General features: G+C 42.0%; 2 protein-coding genes across 2 annotated transcripts in view; both read right to left on the reverse strand.

Annotated features, from left to right (window-relative positions):
• Positions 1-775: 775 nt before the first annotated feature.
• LOC131313038 (phosphatidylserine decarboxylase proenzyme 2-like) lies at positions 776-2,319 on the reverse strand. The gene is made up of 3 exons (XM_058341099.1): positions 1,708-2,319; positions 1,052-1,226; positions 776-951 (listed from the first exon to the last, which is right to left on the reverse strand). The coding sequence occupies exons 1-3, from the start codon at positions 1,794-1,796 to the stop codon at positions 916-918; spliced, it is 300 nt and encodes a 99-aa protein (XP_058197082.1). The 5' UTR covers positions 1,797-2,319; the 3' UTR covers positions 776-915.
• A 33-nt stretch (positions 2,320-2,352) lies between these two features.
• Positions 2,353-19,701, reverse strand: part of LOC131313039 (UPF0329 protein ECU05_1680/ECU11_0050-like) — a 29,672-nt gene continuing 12,323 nt past the window's right edge. The window contains exons 2-5 of the mRNA XM_058341100.1: positions 8,562-8,639; positions 2,709-2,808; positions 2,519-2,577; positions 2,353-2,429 (exon numbers count right to left, since the gene is read on the reverse strand). Of these exons, the coding sequence (XP_058197083.1) occupies positions 2,376-2,429; positions 2,519-2,577; positions 2,709-2,808; positions 8,562-8,615 (267 nt within the window). The 5' untranslated portion in view covers positions 8,616-8,639 and the 3' untranslated portion in view covers positions 2,353-2,375. The remainder of the gene's footprint in view (positions 2,430-2,518; positions 2,578-2,708; positions 2,809-8,561; positions 8,640-19,701) is intronic.

The following is a 19,701-nucleotide window of genomic DNA, read 5'->3' on the forward strand; positions in this document are numbered from 1 at the left end:
ATTGGGGTAGTTGACAAACCCATGGTGGTGGCGATAGCTTCTTACAGGTTTCCTTGCAATTGCAGATGGAGTACCCAGTGATTTGAATGCAAAGAGTGCATGTTACTAACTTATTAATTATTTTTGTTACTGAAACCCTAATACACCTATCAGTTCTGGTAAGGAGAAATTACCAGTGACAAGAGTTGATCGTCAAGCCAATCCACAAATTGCAAAACATCTTCAATATCCAAATAAGCAGCATCCAACACTTTCTGTATGAGACTATTTATGAACTCGCCTTTTGTTTCAATGTCTGTTTTTATCTACAAACAGAGCCATTTACTAAGTAAGCTAATTAACAAATAAAGAGTAAGACCATATGTAATCATAGTTACAAGAAAAGGCTAATATACTTACAGCTAAAAGGTGTGTGGACCGCTTTTGTATTTCCCCTACTAAATTACTATGTGCACTCATAACCACCGGCTTATCATGATTCCGAGATCCTGAGGGGGGTATTACTGGAGCTTTTGGAATGATAGCTCCTTTAAGTGTGGCCCTAAGCAGGGGAGGTGGTTTTTTGTTCTATTAGGTTTTTTGTTCTAATTATGTTAGGCTATAATTAGGGTTTTTTGTTCTATTACTCGATTAGGGCTTTTTGTTATGTTGTTATGCAAGTTTATGGATGTTAATTTAGAAACAAAATCAAAATGTTTGGCCGATATTGTGTTGATTTGTTGAAAAATAAGAGTTTTGATGGGCCATTTGTTTTCATAGGCTTTAGTGCCGCTGTGATTGTTGTCCTCTGCATTTCTTCACTAATGCTCATGGATGCTGAACTCTCACATTGTTCAACAGTCCTCACAGCCTTTTTTTTTTCTGAACCATCATTGGCCCCAAATCAGCCCTTCCTTGCAAAATACAAGGCTCATACTAGCAAAAAAAACCACAATCTGAAGAACCTTCGACCTAGGGTTTTTTAAACACAATTCAAAAAACACAATAACAACTTAGGTTTCAACTCCAACGAACAACAATAGAATAACTTGGGGCAATGCATGCAGCTCACCTTATAATTTGCACATCCGAAGAACCTTCGACCTGGGTTCTTTTGTGTTCCAGATTTCCTCAATGTTGTTGGTTCTCCGCAATAACAAAAGATCCCAAAATTGGGATCACCACTTCTATTGTTACCCGAACTACTTCCTTCCATTAAATGGGTTGCTTGTCTTATGATTCTCCTCCTATAATGTAAAAATTGGCAAAGAGTTATCTAATTCTAAGGCCACAGCGTGTGCAGCAATATCTAAATGTCTTTGCAGTAGTAAAATCAAGTATTGAGAATCAAATCCAAGTCACATAGGGTGCTCTTTGCCATAGTTAACATAATACTAAAAGACTACAGGGGAAGTAGTATCCAATTTTATTAGGTAAAATCCTAGCTGTTATGTGAGTACAAAAATTCAAAGTTACCATGCTTAAGTGAAACTTCTAAGAATGTAGTTTGATGAAGCATGAGCCAACATAGAGTGGTATACCAGAATATGTGAAGCACTTGATCCAGATCTCAGACCAATGTCGTAGGATAAAACATGGGCCCATTCACTTAATTTAAACATCAATCTAAAGAAAATAATTCATCTTAGAATTTGAATAAATGTGGAGGGAAGGGTTGGATTATGATAATAATAAAAATAAAAAGTTTCACATTCAAAATTTACCCACCCATATGAAGCCCGTTTATCAGTCAAGAATCTCTCAGCCATAACCTGGTGTCCGGTCCCTTCATGAAAACAAAGGGTCAAGTGGATCATATTGTTCAGACTAAGAAAAATCACTCCTTTTTAGTACCCAAAGCCACCATCTTCGAGTTTTTTAGGACAGATGCCATACTAATCAAAATAGTTTGCTAATTTCGAATCCCAAAAAAAAAGCCCTAATTTTTTGCCGGTTTCGAATGGGCAAAACAAGCCCTAACCAATTTTTTTTTTTGGGATTATCTAATCATCATATTATATTAAATCCGTCAAGTTTCATTCATATAAAGATAATGAGGAAAACCAATCCTATTGCCTTTACAATCAAAATACAGCACTTGAAAAAAAAAAAACGATTATGTTGCCTTTCTTTCACGCAGCGAAAAGCAGCTGGTTTCACAAGGAATGAGAAATCAAACAATAACTGATAAATAGCACAAAAAGCTCAAATAAGAAACAAAAAGGATGCATAAGCTGTTAGGGTTTGCAAAATCACACATCTACTAACACAATTCCAGAATCGAAATCAAAACCCTAACAAAAAAGGGTTCAAATCAGTCAAACGTTAGAGAGAGAGAGAGAGAGAGAGAGAGAGAGAGAGAGAGAGAGATACCTTATTTGGTTCAATCACGTTCTTCAGTCGAACTTCTTCGTTCTTCTTCTTCTCCTCTTCGTTCTTCGTCGTTTGTCCTAAAAAAAAAAAACCTAATTTTTTAGAAAAATCTTCCGAACCAGATTTTAATTTTTTTGAACGAAAGAGAAAAATATGACAGAGATACCTCGTTCTCCAGTCGATCTCCTTCGTTCTTCTCCTCCTCTCCGTTCTTCGTCGTTCGTCCTAAAAAAATCACCTAATTTCTGAGCAATTTCTTCCGATCCAGAATTTTTGAGTTGGAGATTTTTCGAGTTCAAGTTCGATCGAGAGAGAGAGAGAGAGAGAGAGAGAGAGAGAGAAAGAGAGAGAGATACCTTGGCTGGTTGGTGCGGGACGTCGTTCGTCTTCGTCTTCATTCTTCTTCTCTCTTCGTTCTTCGCGTTTCTCTTCTCGTCGTCTCTCTGTCTCTCTGGTCTGAACGAAGAGGTGAAATAAAAGGAGAAGGGGAAAAGTGTGAGGGGGAGGGGAAAAAGTGTAATTATTGGAGAGTTTTTTGGCTTTTTTAATCCAGGCCGTTGGATTTTAATCCAACGGTTCACAACACAGTCCCGGACCATTCTCATTTCCGAGATCCTGGAGCAGAACCGGATTGTGTGTGTGTGTATATATATATTAGTAGACTAGTTGCTATAATCCAATGGGTAATATCTTCCCTAACAATTATGGACCAAAGGGTAAGGAAAAAGTAAGGTTGACATGACATGACCCAAGATTCTTTTGTTGACTTGTCACATCAAAGCTTTATTGGCCATTAAAACTCTATTACCCAACGGTTACAATTTTTCCTAGTGGTTATTAACCAAAGGATGGAAGAGAAAGGAACTAGGTAGTTTGGTTTCTCCAATTAACCGGTTAGAAACTAATTATACTAGCCAAGTAGGGTTTTTAATCAAGAAACGAATTTTTTAAGGGCTAAAATCCAATTATGACAGATTATAGGAATTAACAAGAAAATTATAAAGTCATCCAAGAGAAATTAAAAAATTTTGAATAAACAATGAGATTTTTATTTACTAAAAATCGGAGTTGTTACAATTTCCGCTCACCGGGACTTGTAACCCAAGTCCCAATAAGTAATCTATGAGTCTTCGTCTAAGTGTTCGAAGCTAGTCCTGTTGATAGTTTCACTGAAAAAGGGTACCTCTGTCATCTCGTTTATTTATCCCCCCCACAGAGTCGTTATTTTTCCCTCTCACTAACGTTTTGTTTTCCCTTTCCTCACGTCTTTTCGTCGAACAGGTTTGCCGGCCAACGAACGTGCCCCATGCTTGTTCTGTTCCAATTAGATGTGTCCTGTGGCTGTTCGGCTACAAACAATCACCATTGTCTCTTCCAAGCGGGTGCCTATTTATCTATAAATAGGACCCGATTGCTCCCCATTCATTCACTGAATTTCCTGCATACATTCTGCACTTTTACGAACATATCTCCGAGAGTTTTGCACAGTTTCTTCGTTCGTCTGTCGAATAAATTGAAGTGCTACATCCGTTCTTCAAAAATTTGATAATCGTAGGAGGCAAACGTTCAGTGTTGGCCCTGATGTTTTGGTTGCCCACTTTCTATTAATCATAAAATACAAGTCAAAAACCAAAGAAATAGAAAATAAAATCAAGTACATAAAACATATATTTTCTTATTACATAAATCAAGGTTGTATATATATGATATCTTTGCAGTGCCAATACTAATTAAACTTACAAAAATGCTAGGTACACTACACATTTACACTACATTCATGTCAGGCCCACTCGGGTCCCACAAAATATAAAAAATTGTCCATAAATGTTAAAATATTATTTTATGAGGTCCTGTAAAAAATCAGCTCCAACGGATTCGCAGTTTCACCCCTACAAATCTAGAAATAATTGTAGACACCCCAATCTGGGTTTTTAAATTAATTTACTTTCAGTTTTTGACTCCCCTATGATGAAACTGATCGAGAACACCTGGGAATGTCGAGTGGTTGAGTTTTGAGTGTTTGACACCCTTTTTAACCCTAACCAAACCTAACTACAACCCTACTGTCGTGCGTTAGTTCAAACACAACGAGCGCGAGTCAAAGTGCCAGGTGTTGGTCAAATGGTCAGGTTAGACCATTTACCAGGGCAGGTTAGCTTTGACTTGTGCACGCAAGTCCACATTTTTGCACGCGCTGGTCAACCCTTCTTGTTGACTGGTGCGCGTAGGTTCCAAACTCGTGCGCGCTGGTTAGAGCTCTAGTCAAACCACCTTTATTTAGCATGCAATAACCATGATTAGGGGTCTATAGCACGTAGGAAGCTTCTACTCTGCTAGAAAAGCAATCTCCAGACCAGACATGTCCACATTCCAATACTTTCACCTTTCCCCTCTCATCCAATGAGAGAGAGGCTTAGGGGGCAGGTAAACTAGCCATTAAATGGCTGGTTGAAGTCCTCTCTCTCCCATCTCCTATATATATCCCTCCATGGTGTTCTTCCAAAGGGTTAAAACTCGGTTACAACTTTTTTACACCAAGTGATCCCTTGTTCATCACTTTCTTGGAAAAGAAGGCTATTAACAAGCAACACACTACTCATCTTGATCCACCAACACACAACCATCCATTCAACTCTCAAACTCAAGCTCAATCACTCTTTCAAACTCTAAAACAAAGGTATAAGCTAGCAATTTTTCAAAAACTGTGTTATAAGGGAATAGCGCGCATCGGTCCATAGAACGCGTGCCACTTCGTGGCTGCGCGGGCAGATCCTGCGCGGGGAGTGTAATCCTGTTATTTTGTGTTAATTTTTGTATATACAACACTGCAAGCATGTTAAAAATCAGTCTACTGCTTTCCACGGTAAAACTGCTAGTTGTCTTTCAATATTCATTTATGTTTCAATGGAATATCCCTGGGGTCTTTCTGGACATGTCCCAGAACCCAGGACATGCAAAACCAAACTCTGGTAGACTGGCGCAAACTTGCGCCCGACAGTGGATGACCTGCGCGCGCTAGTTCATCTCTGACCAGCGCGCTTCATAGCCCATTCAACTGCCTGTAACTGTATATTATTTGCCATTAAATTGTTTGGTTTGTCCTGGGTGTGCATTGGTCCTTCTAGAGCCTAAAGGGATGAAAGTAAGAGTTGTGAGTTTAAACCTATTAGCGCGCGCGGGTTATGGATTGATGCAGGCAGATTAATGGCATTCAACTGCTTGCATGTAGTGACTTGATCAGTGCATGCTGGTCTTTTCCTAGGCACGTCACTCCAAAACAGTGGCTTCCAATATGTTTAAATCCGACAGGAGTCTGCTTTCATCCTATTCTAACTATTTCAATAAAGCGAGCATGCCATCTATCACATCCTGCAAACTTGTTACAGTTTTAATCCCCTTAAACTGTTTCCCCGCCTTAAATGGCTAAAACTTGATTAATGAAGTAGAATCGCAAATGTTTTACAAATGCCTGAGTAGAGATCAATCTCCAGATTGGGCGAGAGGAGTGCCTTAAAAACCTTCCCCTCTCATAACCTGGCTCCTGAACCTAAGATATTTTGGTGACAACGGACCGAAAACAAGCCTTTTTTCAAATCAAACACGTAGCGTTACGTTTCAAGTTTGGTTCCTTGGGTGGTAGACCTTCAAACCCAAGTGACGACTCTGAATTGAGCATTTCGCCACGCTCTAAAGGGGCGCACCCATCTATCTCACGATTTTTAGGGTGTATGCCCACAGTAATATTTACAGATATCCGTTGGAGCTGATTTTTTACAGGGCCCCATAAAATAATATTTTAAAATTTATGGATATTTTTCTGTATTTTTGTGGGACTCGAAGTGGGCCCACATGGATGTAGTGTAAATGTGTAGTTAACGTAACACTTCTCTTAAACTTATGTGTGGGTTATAATCTCAGTAGAGTAAAACTCGTGAATGAGTTTTCTTTTATCCAAAGAGACTCGAACTCAACAGCAAGTGTGGAACCATCTAGTACTACCATGTGTAAAAACAAGGAGATTTACAAAGTTTCGGGCTATATATATATATATATATATATATATATATATATATAGGAGTATTACCTTATATAAAAAAAAATTTTGGTTGCCCCAAGGTGAAAGGTTGCCCAAGCCTGGGGTTTGTGGGGCTTACCTTGGGGCTAGCCCTGGAAACATGCAAGAGACCCAAGAGCATTAGTGTAGGGGGCGAATTTGCTTTAACAATATAGTATTGTAATACTAGCCACGATTGCTAATTTTTGGACGCTTGAAATTGGTCCATTAAGTTTTTAATCTTGTTTAATTTTTTGGTTGTTGCATTTTTTCCAGTGATAAACGAATCCCACTTCCAACAAAAGCAAGTCACTTTCTCCTTTTATAATTCCCATGTCCTAACATGCTTATGTGTGCGTCAACTAATTTGGAGTACAAGGATACCGATTTCATTATGTACTTAAATTTATGTGCATTTTGAGCAACAAGATTGCATAACTGGTAAGAATCTTTTGCACAATCATGCAGCTAAAACTACAAGATAACTGAGGTATAGAGGCATTTTTGGTAGAGGTGATTTGCCTCCAAGCCTATAGATGGATTTTTACTATTGACCAGGAGAAGGAAAAAAAATCAAAAAACTATTTTTTCCTAACTTCATAAACTTTTCGTTCTTATTGAACTTTTGTTGTCTAATTGGTCTGAAACACAACTAACGTGGTAAAGTTAAAATAACTTTTTAGGGAGACCCGTGAAAAACTTTCTAGCATACAAAGAAAGCCAAGCACCCCCACTGTGGGGGGAAGGCGGTCACCTCCTCCCCCGCCCCCATCCACACCCACCCCCAATGGTTGTCAAACCACCCCTCATTTCCTAAAATAAGTTTCCCATATGCCCCTTCTATGTAGAACCCCGTAATGTAAATTTCTTTTTTTGCTAGCCTTAATGTGGAGTTATGCATTTTAATATGAATAATGATGTGGATATTGGTTTTGGGGTCAATGTGTAGTGACTTGGTTGTTATGGGCTATTGATGTTGTGTTTAAAGAGTTAAGGGGTGTAAGGGCTATACGTGATAAGTGTGTATATATGCATGTGTGTGGAGGAGAAAACACCACAGACACACACACACACACACACACAACACCCCTCACTCTCTCACTCTCTCTTTCTCTCTCTCTCTACACGACCTCTCTCGGCTCATCTCTGTCTCTCTTCTCAAAACCTTGCAATACACCTTGAAAGCTTGAATATCGACCTCCATTTCACCTCGTAAATGCAATCTTGAGCTTGTATTTCATCGGTTGAACTCAGAGAGGAGCATTTGGTTGATTTCGAGTCTTGGAGAGCTAGGGCTTGCTTGGAACGCTTGGGTTCGGCTTTGATCCTTGTGGGCAGCATGTCCTTAGGAAATTCCATTTTCCCAAAGCAAGGGCCCCGGATCGAGGGAGCGAGAGCGTGGATGGCAAGCGCTCGGAATACAGAGTCGCCACTTGGGGTTTGAAGGTTCGACACTCAAGAAACCATATTTCGAAGCTCCTGCCGCGCTATTTGATTTGAAAAAGTGAAGGAACCAGTCCGTCATAACCATAATTGGGTTCGGGAACTAGGTTACGAGAGGGGAAGGGTATTCAGGCACCCCTCTGGCCCAATCCAGAGATCGATCTCTACTTAGGCATTTTGTGAAAATATTTGTGATTCTTCTTTTATTAATCGATTTTTAGCCAATTAGGGCGGGAAAACAGTTAATCGGGGAGTAAAACTATAACAGCTTTCAGGATGTGATCAAAATAACAAAGATGGATGAAATATTGAAAAATGAACATAATAAAACCCAACATTATGATCAAATATCAAACAGTGCATTGTATGAATTTTGACCCAAACAGTGGCCAACTTGCATGCATGGATCTAAGTGCATGCAAGTCACCAGCGCACGCCAAAATCACACATATGCGCGCATATTGATACTTTCACAGGTTGGATTTTATCCTCTTTCTGGGCTCTGGAATGACCAGTGCTCACCCACGAGACAAACCAAGCAGTTTATATGTGCAGTAAATAATTAATAATTACAATAAGAATGAATAGAATTGAAATGCAACCCCTAAACAGTGGGGATATTTAAACAAAGGCCTAAGCCAAGTTGCCCAAACAAGAACCAATTACTGGAAATGAACATATGAGCACGCGTCATACATGGACAGGCACGCACCTGTTCTGACTGGACTTCCAAGAATTGGCTTTGCATGCCTAGGCTCTGAAACATACTCAGAAGCAACCCAGGGGCATCCTAAAGCAAACAGTGAAGCATGCTGAGCTGATTTAGCAATTTTAACATGTAAAACAACTAGTCATATTTTAACATGCACCACAGTGATTTATAATGTATTAAAATAGAAAATAACCAGCATCCCATCCCCACGTGGACCATCCCGTGCAACCTATGACAGGCGCTCATGTATGTGAGTCCAGTGCGTGTGAGAGAACCAATTCACGGTTCTTGTAACCCTGCTGACTTTAGGGGCAGAACTGGTATTGATTACCAGCCCTAGCCCTGCCAGCCCCCTCAAGGATCAAAACAGTAAGAAAAAGAAGGTGTTTATACCTTTGCTTGAGTGGTTTTGGAAATGGTTTGAACGAGGAGGTAGAGCTTGTAAAATGAGTGTATGAAGATGGTTAGAGTGAGGAAGTATCAAGTGTATTAGGGTTTGTGTGCCTTTTTTACTTGAATTTTTGGTAACCCTTGAGTTGCAAGGCTAATGGGGTATATATAGGAGGTTGGAAGGAGTGGTGGGTGGTTAACTTGGTGGAAAAACCAACCAACAAGGCTGGTTGAAGGTGACTTGGTGGATAAGGGTTCCAACAAGGTGATGGGAGTGGTTGTGAGGGTGGAGCACCCCATGCACCTACAACAGCTGTGCTGGCATGGAAAACGGGGTTCTACAGCCCTGTAGACCCCTGATCATCACAAAAATCCAGATGGAAAAAGGTGACAGGGACAGGTACTGACCTACGCACGTGGTAACGGGTTACGCGCGTACGTGTACTACCTACTCGCGCGCTGGTTAAAAGTCAAAGCTTTGACTCTTGACCACCACTTGGCAAGAATACTAACGCGCCTGGGAACCAGTCTAACGCACGCTGGGCAAACCCTGGGTAAAGGTTTTGACTTAGGGTTTTGGGGTTCAAAAGGGGCAAAAGAGGTTCCAATCACTCCAAGTTCAAAACCTTTCCATTCTCAAGACTACTTTTCGATCCAATTCATCATCAGAAAAACAAGAAATCGAAAAACGAAGCAAATCAGTTGGGAGACCCAGATTGGGGTGTCTATAGTAGTCACTCTTTGATGGCACGCGGAGCACCATTGACCTGGTACGGGTAACGTCAAATATTTCTAGACACCCATCAAATCTGCCCAAAAGTCGGTTTGAGTGGAAAATACAGATGAGTATGAAAATACCCTGCACCAATGGATCGGTGAGCGAATCGATTGTTGATGTGAACTCTCTTGGGGAATAAACTATATTGGACAGATAGATTGTCATTGATTGAAAAATTGGACGGATAGATCGTCATTTTGATTATAATCGTTAATTGAAATCGGACAGATGGATCATCCTTGATTGTAATTGTTGATTGAAATCGGACGAATGGATCATCGCTGATTGAAATTGGACGGATGGATCATCGCTGATTGAAAATTGAACGGATGGATCGTCGTTGATTTGAAATCGGACAGATGGATCGTCGCTGATTGAAATTGGATGGATGGATCGTTTCTGATTGAAATTGGACGGATGGATCATCGTTGATTGAAATTAGATTTAATTGTGCATGGGTGGACCATGCCTGGGGACACAAAATGCTTCGGGTCGACCCAAACATTATTATGATGCCATAATAAGAACCCACAGGCTAAAATAGGGGATAAATGAGATTGGGCCTGGACAGAGTCTAAATTGGGCTTGAGGCCCATTTTGACCATCGCGCGATGGTCCCACTCCCGCGCGTGCAGTTTCCTTTTAAGGGCCTGGATCTAGATTAGGCCCAAACCCGGCCAGTGCCTGTTTCTCCACCCATATACATCGGAGATGTTTCAGAACACAAGAAAAGGCGGTTTCAAAACCTTTGAAACTTCTCTCTACTCTCCAACTCTCTCAAACCCAACACAAACCTTTGATTTTGTTCCAAAATCACCCAAACCCACGTTCGCACTACCATCCATGGCGGAACACGGCAATGGTGGTGATGGTGGAGAAGTTGTTGATCGGCCAGAGGACCAAGGGGGGCCAATGGAAATCGAAACAATGAATCAAACGGCAGTAGAGGATACCGTGGGTACAGATGCAATGGTAGCAGGCCACGGCGACGACGATCAAGGCTGTGATCAGAAGGTAGGTGGCGATAAGGTGCGGCACGTGCCTATGGGGAACACATGCGCGTTGGAGGAGATCGGGGCCGTGGGGCCAGTTGTCGAGCTGTTGGGCTCTTGTACAGTGGCAGAGGGCTCGCCTGCAGTTGGTGGGAGTTCGGGTGGTGCCGGTGGAAATGATACCGAGCCAAGCTGCTCTCTGCCGAGAGACTTAGCAAAGGGGAATGGTGCTATGACTGAGGAAAGAAGAGACCACGGAGGCTCCTTTTATGTACCGGGAAAAGGATGTGCTGTTTCGGCCAGCGGTGACGTCGTCGAGCCATAGACCGATCACCAAGTAGGACGTTGTAGAGTTTTTGAGTGATGAAAGACTAGCGCGGCTCCTTGAGGAGAATCCTGCGATTGGGATCGCAGTTTTGGATGCTCGGGAAGAGCAAAAAAGAGATATTGCGACTTCGGAGGCGGCGGAGAGGGCCGAGAGGGAGAGAAAAGAGAGGGAGGCCGAGGAGAGAGCCGACGCTGAGGCACAGGGGCCTAGAGTGACAGCGGTGACAGAGGCGGAGAGCTTGACACGTCTTGACTTTTTAGTGGAGGGGTACGTAGCTCCCACGCCACACTTGTTCGTGCCGTCGGGCTTTGCGGCTTACACGCCACGGCAGATAGAGTACGACGCCAAGCTTGTGTTGAGAGACCCTGAGACTCACATTTCGAACACTTGGATAGAGGTATATTCTTGAAAACCCCCTTTGTAATTCGACTTCACTTGCATGTACTTGAATTTGAGAATAACACATGATAATCTTTGAAATGAAAGGTACGCATGCATAACTTGAACCAACCATCTGTTGTAGGCTGCATTGATTACCTAGAACTTGAGAATGAAAGCCCTGTATGCTGACATGTTCCCCTATTGTTTGTTTTTGTGTTTGTAACAGGCGAGAGCGAGATAGAGGGATATTCTCGGCTTTTGAGGCGTGAGTAGTTCCCTTGAGCTGTAGAGAACCTGTCGCCGAGGGTAAGGCAGCTAGTGGACGAGGCGGGGTTTGGCGTGTTCATACAGACTCTTTCCTCGGTCAGAAATGACCATGTTGTACTGGTAGCACTTGCAGAGAGGTGAAGGGATACCACCAATACTTTTCACCTACCTCCTGGTTGGAGGACAGCCCACCCCGTTTGACTCGGGCATCCACAAGGACCGAGCGGCACTGGAATGGTTTCTGGGAGGAGTGCCCAAGATTAAGGAGGGGATGGTGAGGTATGAGCAATTCAAAAGGTACCTGCAAAGAAAGGTGACCACAGAGCAAGAGGCAGAGCAGATGGCCAGAGCGTACTTGCTGTACCTCTTTGGTGCTTCCTTGTACCCAAGCAGGCGTAGTAAGGTGCACCTGTCGTACTTACCGGCACTGAGAGACTTGAGGACGGCCTCACACTTTGACTGGGGTGGAGCAGCCCTTAGTGCAGCCTATGGCTTTCTGGGAGACTCGTCAAGAACGAAGCAAAGAGCTGCTGGATACTGGAGGATCTGGGAGGTATAATTTCCATATTGTAAAATCCAATTGCCATCATACTTGTTCATTTGACTGCATAACCTGATTGATTTCCTTAATATTGTAAACCCTGTGACTGATACTTTGAATGTTTGAACATTGTACAGCTCTGGGCCTACGAAGTGTTGCGGATGTATAAGCCAATGTGCAAGCATCCTGACCTGAGCACCCTCCCCCGCGCGCTAATTTGGAGCAAAGAGAACATTGGTACAAAAGAAGGAAGAGGCGACCTAAATGCCTTCCGGCTATATTTGGACGATTTGAGAGCATCACAGGTATAACACGAAAAACTTCCATAGTTAATCGTGTATTCCCTTTAATGCTTTAATGCTGTCACTGATCAATTGCGTGCATTGCCTGCTTGTCTTATTTTCAAATCAATTGGAATCCTTGGAGAGTGGCAGGACCAGAGCCTGAGTTCCTAGCTAAGAGTAGAGCTGTCACAGCTAGCAGGGTGTTGCTGGAGTCGACCTTCGGCTGGCAATGGTATTTGGGAGATCGAGTGACTCGCCAATCACTTAGTTATATAGAGTTCCAGGTGCCAGGGCCTCTTCCACCACGAGCCTCACACATAGGAGAGTACACACGGGCTAAGCTGGAGACATTCACGCAGCCTGACATTGACTTGACACGCCACTTGTGTCCCGACATGGACTACGCCACATACTAGAGAGAGCGTTCAGCGGGGCCACTTGGCGTCCGGGCTTTCAGAGAGATGTGGAGTTAGGCTCGTGGAGCTGCTAAGGTGAGGAGAGCAGCTGCAGAGAGACAGAGGTGGTGAAGGCCGTGTGAGGCAGAGCCTGAGTGGACCAGTGAGAGGTGGGCCACCAGAGTTGCTGTGAAAAATCTCGGTGGTGGACAATCAGGGGAATCCTGTAGAGATACACCTTGCACCAGCCAGAGTTGAGCCTGCACCAATGACCATTCCGGTAAGACTTAGCTTCCATTTTTGCATTACGATACACTTGAAGCACTGTTGAAATTGTTTGATAAACCCAAATTGTATTTGCAGGTGCCAAATGAGTGGGCGAATGAAGCTGTCCATCATATGTTGGCGATGGAGAACGTGATCAGAAGGGCAGCGAGCGGCATGCCACTGGAGCTACACTACCTAGCACCGACTCCACCATCGGCTCAGCTAGCAGTTATCTAGAGGACTCAGGTATACTTTTCAGAAAACGATACACTCCTGCTTTTGATACTTGATATATGCACCTTCTTTCAATGCATACTATACTTTGATGGTCTTTGAAATTTATAAATTGAACCTGCTTTCAACATTATATACAAAATGCACGATGTATGCTAATGTAAATAGAAAATTTAAAATGCAGGTACAAGGCAGGGCGGCCCCAAGAAGAAAAAGTGCTAGAGATCCTCCACAGAAGAAAATGGCAACAAGGACTCTTACACCTCCAGTCACCACTAGGCGACAGACAAGAAGCTCACAGCCAGTAGCTGTAAGTAAGGAGGCAGCCAGGGAAGCCGTGGCACGCGCGGAGAGGCAGTACCAAATTAAGATGCAAGAAGCCAGCACAAAATATGCCAGTCCGCTAGAAGCGACTAATCTTGCTTGAGGTCTCCGAGGAAGAGGGTGAGGAGGAAGAAGAGGGAGAAGAAGAGGAGTGCTTGTCTACTAGCAGTGGCTCTAATGACTCTGCTGATGATCCCAGATATAAGAGAGATCATAGAGAGGAGGAGGACGATGAAGAGGAAGAGGACACCGACTGGTTCGTGGGGACCTGAGGGCTACCATCGAGCCTCATCTTACTTTCTGTATTTTGATTTTTTCTTTCGGGCCTACGCGCCCAAGTAGATAGATAGATCGATAGAGGGCCGGCGTGCCCCAATTGACATTTGATAGCCGTTTTGAGGCCTGCGCGCCTTTTGACTTGTGGGCGGATGTGCCCAAGTAGACATGATGACTTTTGATTGGCCAAAGTGCCACATGTATAGTAGTTTTTCACCGTTTTGACATGGATAGACCATGGCAGTAGTTATAAAATTTGCATTTTATGGTTCATTGATTCTTGTAATAGATACGAGAAAACAAAAACCAAACGCTAATACTAAACTTGCATTGATGATGTACTGAAACTATTCAGAGACACATGTATGCATAGGTGTGACTAGCTCGAATGAAAATGGAAAACATGCCCTAGGATACGACTAGGATATGGGGACACAAGAAATAAAATGAAATTTTGGGCATTAATGAGCCAAAATTCAAAATACTTCAATTTAGACGAAACTGACGCTACCGTAAGGTCAAATATATACAACATGACCTACACAAGTCGACGGAACTAAGAAAAACGTCCCAAAATAAGATTTAGACCGAAAAATGCTGAAAATGTCACAAAAATGGACATAAGATGCAAAACATGACTTGATTATGTTCCGAACTGAAACCGACACCTTCGTACAGCCACATTAGGCTCATATGACCTGTACGGCATGATAGGTTTTGGAAAAAAAACCTTAGAACAAATTTTGACCTCCCAAAATCTCAATTTGAACTTGAAATGGGCCGTCGAGGGTCCAAAATCTCCGTTAAGCGCGATATTTCGAATCCGATGCTTGGATATAGTCACATATGCCCATTGAGACTTGTTTGAACCATCAAAAGTATGAAAAGACCTTTGGAACGAAAAATGACCAAATTTGGATAGTAGCTGCTGCAAACTGTCAAAATGCAGACTGTAGACGCGCGCGAGGAACTAGATCAAGCACGCGATATAACCCTCTCTCGCGCGATGAAGCCACACAGACGCGCGATGGTCAGTTCCTGCTAGGCTAACTTTGTTTGACCAAATCACTCCTTTATGGCTCAAGGAACCTTGTCATCAGTTTTGGCTGTCTAGGAGACTATTTTGGGTTTGCAGAAGGGTTGTCCTTCACATGCAAGGTGGTAGGACACCTATGCATTGAACTTATCTCCTGGCACGAGAACCGAGGATGATATTTTCGAGAATTTGCCTATAAAAGGAACAAGCTAATGGCATTGAGAGCATACATCTCTTCTCTCAAATACTAAAGACTCCTATCATTTAAAATGGAAAGCCCATTGCCAGCCTTGCTTGATCCTTGGTTATCGAGATTTGAAATCATCGACCGATCGAACTCCCGATCATGATGCCTAGACTCGATCCGAGACCTTCAATATGTCGGGCTACGCCCCAAACTCCTTAGAGCTGCACTTACATTCTGGGATCCTACCATGCACGTTTTCCGTTTTTACGATGATGAGCTATACCCTACCGTCGAGGAATTCCAGGCGTACCTCCATGGTTTTGCGAACTCCCATGTGCTTATTGTCCCCCCACTCCAAGAAGATATGTTTCATCTCCTACAAACAAAACTTAACATTTCCGTAGAGCTGACCACAACCATTATCCACGATGGCAAACTCGACATAGCACGACTTATCAAGCTGTATGGCCCTGATGGAATTTTGGAAAATCATGCCGAGCAAGCTCATCCACAGTTTGCTTTTTCACTCTGCACACTGGCGGCTTAATTATTGGTTCCTGCTGATGGAAAAGTTAGCCCCAGTCTAGTGAGCCTTGCTTTACAGATAGGGGCTCGCAAGAACATATTTCCCATAGTCTTAGCAGAAACCATGATGGGCCTAGACTTTACTCAAAAGCGACCAAACAAATATTCAGCGGAAGCCCATGCTTGCTTCAAGTAGGTTCTCACTCAATTCACCTTTTCCTGATTTTCGCACTTTCTCTTTTTACCTCGACACTCAGGTAAGGTTTGCACTAGATCCTTAGTTGTCTTTTCGCTCAGATTTTATCTTGCTACTTACTTGTTTTATCATTCATGCAAATATGGCTTTCAGATAAAGTAGGCCTGCTCGAAGCACCCCAGGCAGGTTGGGAACACTTTCCTAGGCATTTGCTTGAGAGATCGATGGTGTATCCCGAACTGATAATAGAAGAATGGTATGCCTTTCTTCACGACATGGATTCTGAGGACATTGTCTGGAGGTGCCCCTGGCTAGACTTGCCCAATATGGCGGTCACTTCTACAGGCTTTGAAAGAATGGTAATTGCCGGCTTGGCAAGCTTTACTTATTACGTGCCAGGCCGCATACTCCGTCAATTCGGGATGAGCCAGGGTTTCCATCATGCTGGGATTGAAGACTTCCAGCCTCCAACTTTCAATGCCCGGAATTTGCACAACTACAGGTGTAGTTGGAATGGCAGAGTGCTTGAAAGGCTCCTTCCGAACTTCATCACATGGCTTGAGAGTAGATATGTAAAGTGGCTGTAACGCCCCGAATTTTGAGTACGTTAATGAGGCATTTATTACATAATAAAGAGAGTCTGGCTCATTATTACATCATAAGTAAAGGGTACATTTATTCAACAAGGAAGGAAACTAGGGTTCCTAATACTACTCTGTTTGTTCTTCCATCCTAGCAAGCTCCTCTGCTCCAAAAGTTTCCACGGTGAACTGTTCGTCTTGAACATCTACAAGGTCTGATACATTATACCAGCGTCGCTACCGATATAATATGTCAGGGTCACCAAAGGTAACACCATGAGCTACAAAAGCTCAGCAGAACAATCTCATACCCGCTAACCCATAACTTACAAACAACAGGTTATACAATCATTGATTTCCACATGATACATGTATACACAGCTACAAAAGACAATATCAATAACACATCCGCAATCGCTATATAACTATCGTTGGTGTCCAAGATTCTCCGAGTTTCTCCTACGCAACTCATCGTAGACCGTGTCTCCATTTTCATATACAAATTAGCTTTTCCCAAAATCCTTTGTTTAACATTCCCAACCTCGGTTCCGCCGCGCCGGGTTCCCGAGTATCCTCACAATGGTTCCGCCGCGCCGGGTTTCCATTGGCACACAATTGCATTGGCTTCGTACTGCGGATAACCAAGCCACACACCCAACCTCGGTTTCGCCGCGCCGGTCTCCCTTGTATCCTCACAATGGTTCCGCCGCGCCGAGTTCCCATTGGCACTCACACACACGACTCACATAATGCCACCAAAATCGGTCATTATATAGTTTCAAAATATTTCCTTCATCGGAATACATTCCCTTTCATTAATCACACCCTAGATGTCATGTTTCTACTTTCTCGATTCTCGTGTCTCGTTACATGCAAAGACTTCGCGGTAGAACAAAAGTAAGCAGGAATCATTCTAACAAGATCATCCAATTCTATATTATTCCACAAGCAAAACAAATAATTCATGTATACAACCTCAACTCTTTGAAATATCAAAATATGAATACTTCGATTCAAATAGTAAAGTTTTAACTTTCGAAAACCGTTCTTTCTTAGAGATCAAAACAACATACATTATACTTGAGTAAGTAAGTAAATAGGAAGTAAGTAAGGATTTTCTTACCGTTCTTCTAGGCGGTAGTAACGGTTTACGGACGGTAATCGGCGGTCGGACGGAGCAACTTCCTACGGTATGCCTTCGGGAGCTTCGAAAGAGAATGGTTTCTCTCGAAACTTCTTCTTGACTAACACTACTCTACTTTATGGATCGAAGGGTGGTTGAGTGGCGGTCTAGTGGCGGCTTTGGATGAGTTTCTTGAAGAACACAAGAACAAGAAGAACAAAGCAAGAACAAAGAAATTCTAGAGAGAGAAGTTGAAGAATGGAAAGGTGTGAGTTGAAATGCTTGGAATGGGGTCCTATGTATAAGAAAATTCTTGGCTCTCTCTCCTCCCTTCAAGGCCCCCCCCTCCATATCTCAAATTTTGACACTTGTCAAGCAATCTTGGAAGATCAAAGCCTAACCCTAGGCTTGCATGGCTAGGATTTATACCAAGGATTGGATTATGGAAGATTTTTGGAAGATTTGATGGAGGGAAGGCTAGGTTGTACAAGATTTTGTGTTAAACAATTGATAATGGTACAAAGGAGGTTAGATTCTTGGCTAGGAAGAATATTTCCCAAGGATTTGAAAGGACAATGGAAGATCAAGCATGGTACAACCAACCTTTCTTCTTTCTTCCCTCCTCTCTCTCTCTCCTCTCTCCCTCCTCTCTCTCGGCCAACTCTCTCTCTCTCTCTCCCCTCTCTCTCTCCCGGCCTCTCCTCTCTCTCTCCCTCTCTCTTGCAAATGTACACACACACACACACACACACACACACACACACAGATATATATATATATATATATATATATATATATATATATATCTGGTACAAGAAAACAATTAAAATAGTAGGTACTTTGGTACTTTGAATCAAAGAAACTTAAAGACTAAGATTTTCTTATTAAACAAACAAATAAGCACATGTTGGATTAAACTAATAAACTAGTGTACTAATGTACTCTAGGTAGATCAACTCCTCATTAAACCAATCCAATTGGGTACAAAATCCCAATATAGAATAATATTAAGGTACTTAGGGAATCTTAGGGCTTAAGTCTACTAAGTACATACTCAAAAAAATATAGGTACCATGCCACATGGGCAATCTAGGAAGTTTATTAAACCCTAGTATTAGTTGAAAGGATAACCCTTTTACCCAATGGATAATAACTCCCCCAACTTTTATTGTCCAATGGACAAAAGTTAAAAGGAAACTTTAAATCATGTGAACGAAAGCCCTATATTTAAATATAGGTGTGGTACCAAGTACCCTTAATTAAAAAAATGTTAGGATTCTCCCCAAAATAATCATAAAGTACTAGTACTAGTTTAATCAATAAAGTACTTTAGAAATCTAGGGTTTATATATACCCCAATAGTTTAATGCATAAAAGTACATGGGAATCCAAATCTTGATTATTAAAATAAAACCTTGTACTTGGTAGGAAGATTGGAGCTATTACCCAATGGATAATAGTTTCCCTTGCGGTTAATAACCAATAGACAAAAGAATAAGGTACTTTATACATTAAAGTAATACCATGGTACTATAAGCTAGTATATATAACTATATAACTATATATATATATATATATATATATATATATATATATATATATATAGGTACTTTATAATCAAACAAGTACTTTAGATAGAAAATTAGATTTACTCTATTATCCAATGGACAAAGAAATCCCTAACATCTATTGACCAATGGATAAAGGCACAAAAAGGTTCAAGGAGGTTCAAAAGGTTCATCTAGAAACTAGGTGAGTTGGTTGCTCAGTTCCTCCAACTTAATCGATTGGAATACTAACTAAATTGGTCAAGTAGGGTTTCTAGTCGAGAGTTAACCAATGACCAAAATCTAACTACGACGGAAATTAACAAGAAATCATATAGCCACTCAAGAGAAAATAAGTAATTTAAATAAAATTCAAATATTTAACGAAATTTTTACTGACCAAAAATCAGGGCTGTTACAGTGGCTCCATGAAGATGTGCAAGAAAGAGACGAGGGCTACTACTGAACTCCAAAGAAAAACCTTGTTT

This window comes from Rhododendron vialii, chromosome 13a (assembly GCF_030253575.1).
Source record: "Rhododendron vialii isolate Sample 1 chromosome 13a, ASM3025357v1".
NCBI classification, from domain to species: Eukaryota; Viridiplantae; Streptophyta; class Magnoliopsida; order Ericales; family Ericaceae; genus Rhododendron; species Rhododendron vialii.